The sequence below is a fragment of the Octopus bimaculoides genome, chromosome 19 (genome assembly GCF_001194135.2).
Source record: "Octopus bimaculoides isolate UCB-OBI-ISO-001 chromosome 19, ASM119413v2, whole genome shotgun sequence".
NCBI classification, from domain to species: domain Eukaryota; kingdom Metazoa; phylum Mollusca; class Cephalopoda; order Octopoda; family Octopodidae; genus Octopus; species Octopus bimaculoides.
This window is the reverse complement of record NC_068999.1, coordinates 21,956,613-21,967,619: the sequence shown is the minus strand read 5'-3', so window position 1 is coordinate 21,967,619 and position 11,007 is coordinate 21,956,613. Positions and strand designations below refer to the sequence as shown.

Here is an 11,007-nt window from a genome sequence, read left to right as displayed (position 1 = left end):
TTTTAATTTTTAAAATTTTTAATTTTTAAAATTTTTAATTACTGAAATGCCTTTTCCCATTGTTTTGAAATGCAAAAAAAATTGGCCAAAATAGGTCTGGAGTGGGATGATGAGTGGGGGGGTCTAAAAAATAAAGAGTTAAGGCTTTTTCATACAAAGATGCCCCCATCCTCATGATTTGGAAGGCTGTGGTCCTGAAGTGCAATGGCATTGCTGGGATCTTTGGCACTATGCAGTGTCTTCCCGTTCTGGCATTGGTGTAGCTTTCAATGCCAAAATTTGGCACAATTCCTTCCAGCATCTTCCAGATGTATATTACTGCATACCTCTCCCGTCTTCTCTCCAGGGAGTAGAGTCTTAGCTGTTTCAGCCTTTCCCAGTAGCTGAGTAGTTGCAAAGAGACGATCTTTGTGAATTTTCTCTGCATTGCTTCAAGATCCGCTGTTAATTTCACACTGGTGGGTGACCATAGCTGTGAGCAGTAATCCAGGTGGCTGAGGACGAATGTCCTCCAGAGAACCATCATGGTTTTCTTATCTCTGGTTCTGAATGTTCGTAGGATCCATCCAGCCAGTCGTCTGCACTTTGTTGTGATCCTGGTGATGTGCGCTTGGAAAGAGGTATCATGACTCATGTCGATACCCAGGTCCCTCACTGATTTAGGCTCTGGAATTGTAATTCCCTGTGGACCAATGTACCCTGTAAGTTTCATATTCAGTTTTGGACGCTGGTAGTGCAGGGCTTGGAATTTTTCAGCATTAAACTGCATATTATTATCCTCAGCCCATCTGTAAATTGAGTCCAACTCCTGCTGCAGATGTGCAATATCGCTGGGGTTCTGTACAATCCCTCAGAACACTTAAATCCAATGGAATCAAATATTCAACACTGAAAGAGAAGACCAGGCAAGCCAAGTAAGACCAAAATCCAAGGCCTCTGCCTGGGATGTAGCCAGCCCACTTACGCGTAACATTCCTTCTTTGGACACTAAACTCCTCTTGCGAAGACCTGTTGAGGCAAGTGAAATCGAAATCAAAATCTAACTAAATTTGTAGACTGGCACCCATGCCAACATCTCTTCATTCAACACTAAACTCGGCTTGCGAAGACCTGTTGGGGCAAGCGAAAGCGAAATCATGATGGCACCTGTACCAGTAGATCACTAAGAGCACCGTCCGAGCGTGATCGTTGCCAGAGCTCCAGCTGTCTGGCTTTCGTGCCGGGGGCATGTAAATAGCACCATTTGAGCATGATCATTACCAACGTCACCTCCCTGGTACTTATGCCAGTAGCACGTGAAAAGACATTCGAGCGAGATCGTTGCCAGTGCCGCTGGACTGGCTCCTGTGCAGGTGGCATGTAAAATACACCATTTCGAGCGTGGCTGTTGCCAGTACTTCTTGACTGGCCTTCGTGCTGGTGGCACGTAAAAACACCCACTACACTCTCGGAGTGGTTGGCGTTAGGAAGAGCATCCAGCTGTAGAAACTCTGCCAAATCAGATTGGAGCCTGGTGTAGCCATCTGGTTCACCAGTCCTCAGTCAAATCGTCCAACCCATGCTAGCATGGAAAGCGGATGTTAAACGATGATGATGATGATGAAAGATGTTTAATGATGATGACAAAGACTTTAATCTTAGTGCATAGATTCCAACATTGTTATTAATTCTCTTTACCTCATCTTGAAGCAGGGATGTCACCATGAGGTTGTAAAAGAGGTGTGGGCGGCAGAAATCATAGAATGTCAAACTAAATGTTATCTCTAGTTCTTAATTTCATTATTTTATGCACTGAATGATATTGTTTCCATTTTGTCAAATGCTTCAAATTTATTGATCTAAGAACATTGTTTACAAGTTGTTTTGTAACATCTGAGGAGCAGGGCCCATAACTTTCACTGGCTATCTGAGAGAAGTGGCATTGATGTGCTTTATGTTCACTTTCAACATCTCTCAGTAGACTTCTGCAGAGACTGGTTGGTGAGTCACAATAAGGATAATGAAAAAAGTAAGATGAGTAGGGTCTAGATAACAGTGTTAGGCAACTAGCTAAGTCAGAGAAACAGAGGCTGTTGTAGTAGCAACACAATATGCAGAGAAAGAAGACAGGTACATCAATGACACAGAAGTCATAGTGGGTTGGTGAGTGAGTCTTTCTGAGCCCTTTTTTTGGAGGCAGGCAAAGATGTTTGTGTTTGTAGGTGTATAGCAACAACGCTATTCCAGATGGGGGCAGTATTGCAAAATCTCAGAAACTACTCAGAGCTGTAGTAATTTCTTTTATGGAGAATAGTTAATACAATACTTCGTTTTGGGATTTGGTTTGCAAGATTCTTTATGTGAGTTTGTGTATTGAAGCATATTTTGTTGTGTCTGGGGACAGTCATTCTTTTTTAGTACCTTATTATTTAACACTCTCACTGGTAAAGTTTCCACTCATTTATTTTACCTAAAATTTTAGTTGCTTCTTGCAACCTTTTCAATATTTGTTGACAGTCCATTATCTGAGCTATGTTTTTTGTTTGTTTGTGTGCATGTGTATGGGTTAGTGTGCATGTGTATGCACGTATGTGTGTATGTATGTATATATGTATTCTCCATATTTAGGCGTTTGTGTGTTCATGTTTTTATGTGTGTGTACCTGTCTCCTTATGTGTGCATGTCTGAGTGTGTCTGTGTATGGGTTTTTGTGACTATGTACTGTCCTTGTATGTATGGATGTGTGTCTCCACATGTCCTTGTGTGAAGGGAAGTATGTGTGTTTATGGTCATGTGTTTCAATCGTCACATGTGTATGTGTGTGTGCTTATCTGTTCATATTATCTATGCATCTATCCGTCTGTATGTCTATCTGTTTACATTCATATCCATTTGCCTACATACATGTGCATATACATACATCTACATAACAGCCCACTAACTATTCTACCTGTATATAAATATAAACTGTGGGTATGAGTACCTACTACATATATTTCCTATTTAGTACTTTGGATGTTTCATTGATGCCCCTGTTATTCACTCAGACATCTCCAATGCATTTGGTAAAGTATCATATAGAGGACTGCTTTATAAACTAATCAACTGTAGCATATCTAGTGAAGTCTTTTCTACTACCACACCATTCCTACCAAGAATAATGCCTGAAAGTTGCATTAATGATCAGTCCTATAACATTGATGAAATCAATGCAGACATGGCCTAATGATCTGTCCTGAAACCTATGTTCTTCAAAGTGTTAATAATTTACCTGATAAGATCCTTTATTGACACATTTGCTGATGATACCCCACTGTGCACTACTTAGAACATCATGCACTTAGACTTAGATCTTTTCAGTGACTTAACTGGAATATTGCCATGGTTTGCTACATTTAAGAACAACCTAATATCTATCACCATCATGAAACCCCTGATCTTATTTTGATGGACATGAGTATTTTGAAGGAATCTCTTTGCTTGAAGAGACACTTAAGTCTCAAATTTAAATCTAATTCAGGATGGGATTCCTAAATCACAATTATTGCCACTAGAATGGTGGGCTCTTTCTACTATTCAAAATAGTTCTTAACACCTCAATCTCTGTTGCGTCTCTACAAGAACCAGATCAATCTCCAAATGAAGCCTTGCTCATACCTTTGAGTGACTTTCTCCAAACAGATACTATTCACTCTTGACAGTGCAGAAGTGAATATAGTCTAGTATTTATCACTCCAACTACTCTATCATCAATGGAATGCTGCTAGAAGTCTGACCTTTGTCTACTGTTACTTCTATGGAAGATGCTCAGATGAGTATCAATCTCTAATTGTACCAGACTGGGATGCCATATTTAGCAAATCACATCTGTGCTTCCTGGTATCTCAGATACATTTCTAGTTCTATGCACAAGACTTCATCTCCCAGAACAGCTGAGTTATGAAATAAACTCTTTTTACCATTATTTTTCCTGTAGTATGACCTTCATATCTTTAACCCTTTAGTGTTTAAACTGGCCATATCCGGCCCAAATATTCTACATGTTTTATATTTGAACTAGCCACATCTAGCCTCTCACACCAAACTCACATTGACATTCTAAAAATAAATAATCACATCACTGAGATTTCAAAGCAATGAGATAATGCATGATTAATTCAAAACGATTTGAGTGAAAAGGTATTACATTTAACAGAGTAATCTAAATATTGAAGGGTTAAATTCAAGATAACAGGTATCTTGCCAAATGTTAGTAGTTTCTATCATTTTAATATTTCCATTACTTCAGGCAGTGAGCTGGCAGAACTGTTAGCATGCAAGGCAAAATGCTTAGCAGCATCTTGTCTGTCTTTACATTCTGAGTTCAAATTCCACCAAGGTCGACTTTGCCTTTCATCCTTTTGAGGTCAATAAAATAAGTACTAGTTGAACACTGGGGTTGATGTAACTGACTTACCCCTTCCCCGAAATTGCTGGCCTAGTGCCAAAATTTGAAATCAATATGCCAAAACAGACACAGAAATCTGGTGCAGGCCCCTGCATGGCTGGCTCTTGTAAAACTGTCCAACTCACACCAGCATGGAAGGCAGACGTTAAACAATGATGATGATTTCCATTATTTCTTTTATCACCCTCTTATTTTATTCTATTTTACTTTGTTGTCATCTAATTTACCAGATTCTGTTGCTGTTAATGCTTTTATCAGTTCTTTTATTACCATCTCATTGTATTTCATTTAAATCTTTTGTCAATTACTTTATTGCCATCCTCTATTTGCTATCTTAAATATGCTCATATATAAAGAGGTATTGTGGCATTAATCCTATTTCTGTCTTTTCTCTTAACATTGCATACAAGTTGCCTATGGGTCTTGCTTGGGTGATTTTGACAAATAAAGAAATAAAAGAAGCACTAACAGAAACTAGTGTTTGGGGTACAATTCAGCTTTGTTATGTATGTAGGGTCACAAAGAAAAGGCAGAAATTGTGGAAACTAACATTTGTAGTAACTTTGAAGGTCTTAAGGAATAATAATACATAATATAAATACATCCACGTTCTTAATCAATGGTGGTTGTTTGCATGTGTTGGTATGAGTTGCACTATCTGGTTATGTTCAAAAAACATAAAACCAACCAATCTTTATGAGTGTCATAGAAATAAACTCATTTTTTGTGTTTTTATTTCAGGTGAGAACTGTTACACACCTAACAATGTTATTTTAAAAGCTGGAGAAGTAATCACTGAATCTGGCCTCCAGTGTAAATGCAAATTCTCAGAAGACAACTTAGAAGAACCTACAGCACATTGTTCAGAAAAAGCTGAAGTTGCTGCTTTAGATGACATTTGAATGTCATGTATTCAATTGAGTGCTGACTCAGTTAATCTAATACAGATGAATAAAATCATTTAAAAGAAAAATACAGAAAAGTTTTATTTTTTTATACCAATATGCATTAGACAGATCTGCAATTCCAGTTATAAAGTGTTTTTTTTATTTATCCTAATCACTAATAAGATGAAGAAGAGTTAATTGCTTAACCCTCCATATCAAAAGTATCCATCAATGAGTGATTTGGGGAAGAGAAAGCTTAAGAAAAACTAAGATTTAATTATCTTTCCAAAGGCAAGGCAAAGAAATTGAAATATCTTTTAGAAATGAATCAGGAGTTTTGGTTCAGTTTACTCTGCAAATTGCTACCAACAGTGACATTTACCTCATCATAGTACAAATTTTTAACTGTTATCAAGAATAAAATATTATTAAAAAATTTTTTTTTACTTGAGTTACATAGCAACACTCACAACTGGGATTAAGGACCATCTGCACTTTAACAAATCAGCCAGCACTAGCTGACTCAACCAGCTACCTTTATCCTCATATTTTATTTATTGCATCATGGATGCAGCTTCTAATCACAACTGAGAAAAATGACATTGGCATTTACTTTCTTCAGAAAATAAAAAACAAGAAAAATATGTTTATTAGAGAAAGCACAAGTTACACTATTTGATTATGTCCTAAAACTATTTTTTTACACTGCTTTCCATGACTCTGTCACCATCCAATTCCATTATTATGAATTTGAATTGAGAGCTTGAGTTATAGCAAATCTTTCATTAGCTGATTACACAACCATGGATGGTACCCTTATGGATGTGTTGCCATTACTTTCTTGTTAGAGCTTGGTGATCCTGACCATTGATCTAGCATTTCTCTGTTCAGCATCAACGTAAGAAGCATCATTGGCTCAGCTGAGCTAGTCTGCTACCTCTTCGCAATACGTCCCATGACTTTGTTGTATCTATGGCAGGGTGGCCGAAGGGGCGCTATACCTTGTTAAAGAGCAACCTGTAACTATGCAGGGCACAGATGTCATTCTGTGAGGTATTTTCAAATATCTGCATATCCTAAAATATTTAGCAGAATATGTTAGGAGACCAGGGAATTCTGATGGAGAAGAAACTGGAAGAGAGTTCCAGTGGAAGGTTGTTCTTAGAAAAAAATCTGATATAGTCAGGGCAATGAAGTGAGATGATAGAAGTATGATGAGTAACTTAATGTGAGGAGGCACAGAGTTAAAACAGCAGTCAATAAAATAGAAAAAAGAAGACACAACATGAAAGTAGGCTAGTCATCATTGTTTAACGTCCGCCTTCTATGCTAGCATGGGTTGGACGATTTGACTGAGGACTGGTGAACCGGATGGCTACACCAGGCTCCAATCTGATTTGGCAGAGTTTCTACAGCTGGATGCTCTTCCTAACGCCAACCACTCCGAGAGTGTAGTGGGTGCTTTCATGTGCCACCAGCACGAGGGCCAGTCAGGCGGTACTGGCGACGGCCACGCTCAAAATGGTGTATTTTACGTGCCACCTGCACAGGAGCCAGTCCATCGGCACTAGCAACGATCTCGCTCGAATGTCTTTCCACGTGCCACTGGCACAAGTGCTAGGGAAGCGACGTTGGTGTCTGGATTAATTAAGTATGACAGTATGTGAGAGACAGAGATTGAAGGATGCAACATCTTAAATATGCGAAGAGTATACTAATGTTAGGTAAATCTGAGTTTGTAAAGAAATATCAGCTTTTCAAGGTTTGCATCTGAAATCTCTCTATGAATGAAGAAGAGACTGTATGATGCTCGAGATCAAAATGTAATATTTCATGGAAGTGGGATGTGGGCACTGAATGTAGAGTATAAGCGAAGGTTGGAAAGAATGAGATGAGCATGCTCACTAGATGTGCAACATCAGCATGAGACAAAAATGTGGGCATCTGAGATAACAGTGTATAAGAAAAAAGAATCCAATAATAATGGGTATGTGATATACATGAGGAAGGATAGTTATAGTTATGTGAAGAAGGATCAAACAATGCAAGTAGAAAGAGTCTGGGGAAGCAAAATTGAGAAGACATGGACAGAAGTGGTAATGGCAAAACTTAGGATCTTGGGCTCTACAGAGTAAATAATGAAGGATCACAAATGGGTGGAAAAGCACAATATTAAAACTAACCCTTACCTGTTTTCAAGTAAGGTAAATTTTCCTTATAATTAGACACATTTTCACAGAAAATTGGGAATGGAGGACACCACTGGCATGACAGAGACATTCATTGACAACTATCACAGGATATCAATGCAAGGAGACAGAGGCGTACACACACACACACACACAAGTCTCTTTCAGTTTCTGTTGACCAAATTCACTCACAAGGCTTTGGTTGGTCCAGAACATTGTAGAAAACATTAGACCAAGGTATAACACAGTGGGATTGAACCTGGCACCATATGGCTGGAAAACATCTTACCACAGGGCCATGCATGTGCCTACAAGTATGGAAAAACTCAGGAGGAGGAAGAGGAGAATGTTCTCAGAGCTCAATAAAGAATCCTTAATAAACTGAAGGGGATCTCACCAACTATGACCAATTAAGGAATCATTATATGACTATAGTTTCAGAAGACAATTCACTTCATATTTGTTATTCTGTGAACTATTATTTCTGCTTATTCTCCTCAACTGGGGTTGCCAGATGAACAGAAAGATCAATTTTATTCCTTTTGCAGACTACTCTGTACACAAACAACAATGACCTTCTGTTTGTGGCTGGTGACTTCAATGAACATGTTGAGCAGCATCCAGGTGGTTTCCATGGGGTGCATGGAGGCTATGGAGTTAGTTCTCACAATGAGGAGTGAACTAGGCTGTTGGAGTTTGTGATGCAAATGACTTTAGAATCTGCTATACTAACTTCAGGAAACCAGCCAGTCACCAGTTCATTTATCAATCTGGTGGCCACACAAGCCAAACTGACTACACTATCACCAGAAAACAGGAAAAATAGTGGCTTCATCATCATCATCATTGTTTAACGTCTGTTTTCTATGCTGGCATGGATTAGACAGTTTAACTGAAGTCTGGAAAGCCAGCGGCTGCACCAGGCTCCAATCTGATCTGACAATGTTTCTACAGTTGGATGCCCTTCCTAACACCAACCACTCTGAGAGTGTAGTGGGTGCTTTTTATGTGCCACCAGTACAAGAGCCAGTCAGAGGGCACTGGCATTGACCACATTTGGATGGTGCTTCTTATATGCCACGCGTACGGGAGCCAGTCAGGCGGGCTTATAAATGCAAAGTCCTTCCTGGGTAAAGAGTACACACCTCAACATAAGTTAATTGTTAGTAACATCAGAATTTGAGCTAGAAGGATGCCAAAAAGCAAACCAGCCTGGAAAAGAAAGATATGGAAGCATGAGGATCTTCTGAATAGTCAGAGATTTAGAGATGTTCTAACAGAAGCATTTTATGAGTAGAAGGAGATAGTAACATATAACACAGAGGACAACTGGAGGTTCCTACAGGACAATTTAATGAGGGCCCTGATGGGAGAGGGATGTAAACAGAGCCATCAGTGTGAAGAAATTGGATTGGAAAAGTGGTGGTAGCAGGGAACTATATCAGGTAGCAAGAAGGGAAGCTAGGAGACAGGTATATTTAGCTAGGAGAGAATTAGAAAGAAAGAAAGTGTACCGATGTTCTGTGGTGTGAGGACCAGAGACTTGAGGTATCTTGGATTGCATGACAGTGTATCAGAGAAAATCATGATGTTGAGGAAGTGTATTTGCATGGATGATGGTTCACTTGCAGTTAGTGATTCTGCAAAGAGCTCAACTAATTGGGAAGAGAGTTAGCCTAGATGAAGTGCAGTTTGATTTTAAACAAGGAAGTACCTTGGTAAGGCATCTGCAGAAGTATTTAGCCAAAAATAAAACTCTGTACTTGACATGGAGAAAGCCTTTGACAGCATCCTCTGCTCCCTTATCTGGTGCTCAATATTGAAGTGAGGGATAGACAAATGGTTGGTGAGAGCCGTAAAAGCTATGTACTAAGATGCTTTCAGTAAGGTGAAAGTTGACAATGAGTCTAGTAATGAATTTAGGGTACAGGAAGGCATTCACCAAGGATCAGTTCTCAATACCCTCTTGCTTATCATATTCCTCTAGGCTATATTAGAAGATTTCAAGACTGGTTGCCTTTGGGAGCTCATCTACATTGATGACCTTGTTCCTATTTTGAATCACTACCAGAACAAAAGAAATCTCAGGTGCAGAAGTAAAGACAGGAATCAAAGAGCCTTAGAGTTAATTTAGCAAAGACCAAAGTCCTAGTAAGTAGGAAAACAGACAAATCACTTATCCCTTCATGGAGATAGCCCTGCTTGATATGCAAAAATGGTGTTGGTAGAAACTCCATATGGTGCACATATTGCAAACTATGGACAATAAGAAATGCAGTGATATCAAAGGAAGGTTAAAGAAAAAGTAGTCTTTGTGTGTGGCAGACGTGCACGTACAATAAACACTAAGAATGTACAGAAAACAGACTCCCTCAAATGTCTAGGGGGATCCTCAGAAGTAGTAGATAGTTTCCATTATCTAGGTGACCCAGTCAGCAGTAGAGGAGGAAGATTTGAAAGTGTAGTTGCGAGAATAAGAATGGGTTGGGCAAAGTTCAGAGAGCTACTACCTTTGTTTGCAACAAAGGACCTCTCCCTCAGAATGAAAAGAAGATTGTATGATGGCTGTGTAGTTACAGTTATACTACATGGCAGTAAAACATGGGTTGTAACTACAGAGGACATGTGAAGGTTTGAAAGAAATGAAGCTAGTATGCTCTGCTGGATGGGCAATGTCAGCATGCATATATGACTGGGTATAAGAGGCATCAGATGTAGTGTGCAAGAGAGAAGACTGTGCTGGTATGATCATGCGATGCATATGGATGAAGAAAACTGCACAAAGAAGTGACAATCTCAAATTGTGAAAGGAGCTTGTGGAAGGGATATACTCAGGAAGACATGGAACGAAATGAGAAATGATCTTCAGATATTGAGCCTCATTGAGGAAATGACAAGGGGCCGAGAATTCTGGAGATTTGCTCTTCTTGAGATGACATCAAGCTAAGTAAAATCATGGCCACCAATACTTAGAGGCATGTCATTTACAGCCATAACCCTCTTCCCCTCATACATACACACACGTAATTCTTTCCTCTGGCAAAACACTCCCACAACCCATCTTCCTAACATCCCCACTACCCACTGCAGGCCCCTCCACTCTCCCTCATGTGTCTATCTACACTTTCTCCATGCCTTTACATATCTACCATACCTGCCTGCCAACCACTCCAATTGATGATGATGATAATGAACTCATCATCATCATCATCATCGTTTAACGTCCGCTTTCCATGCTAGCATGGGTTGGACGATTTGACTGAGGACTGGTGAAACCGGATGGCAACACCAGGCTCCAATCTAATTTGGCAGATTTTCTACAGCCGGATGCCCTTCCTAACGCCAACCACTCAGAGAGTGTAGTGGGTGCTTTTACGTGTCACCCGCACGAAAACGGCCACGCTCGAAATAGTGTCTTTTATGTGCCACCCGCACAAGCCAGTCCAGGGGCACTGGCAACGATCTTACTTGGCTTGCCGGGTCTTCTCACGCACAGCACATGTAT

General features: G+C 39.7%; 2 protein-coding genes across 2 annotated transcripts in view; one reads left to right on the top strand and one right to left on the bottom strand.

Moving 5' to 3' along the window:
- Nucleotides 1–5,408, top strand: part of LOC106872951 (von Willebrand factor C domain-containing protein 2-like) — a 10,732-nt gene extending 5,324 nt beyond the window's left edge. Inside the window, exon 2 of the mRNA XM_014920131.2 lies at nucleotides 5,168–5,408. Within this exon, the coding sequence (XP_014775617.1) occupies nucleotides 5,168–5,328 (161 nt within the window). The 3' untranslated portion in view covers nucleotides 5,329–5,408. The remainder of the gene's footprint in view (nucleotides 1–5,167) is intronic.
- LOC106872950 (E3 SUMO-protein ligase ZNF451) overlaps nucleotides 1–11,007 on the bottom strand; it is a 52,960-nt gene that overhangs the window by 37,682 nt on the left and 4,271 nt on the right. The gene's annotated exons all lie outside the window — the stretch shown is intronic.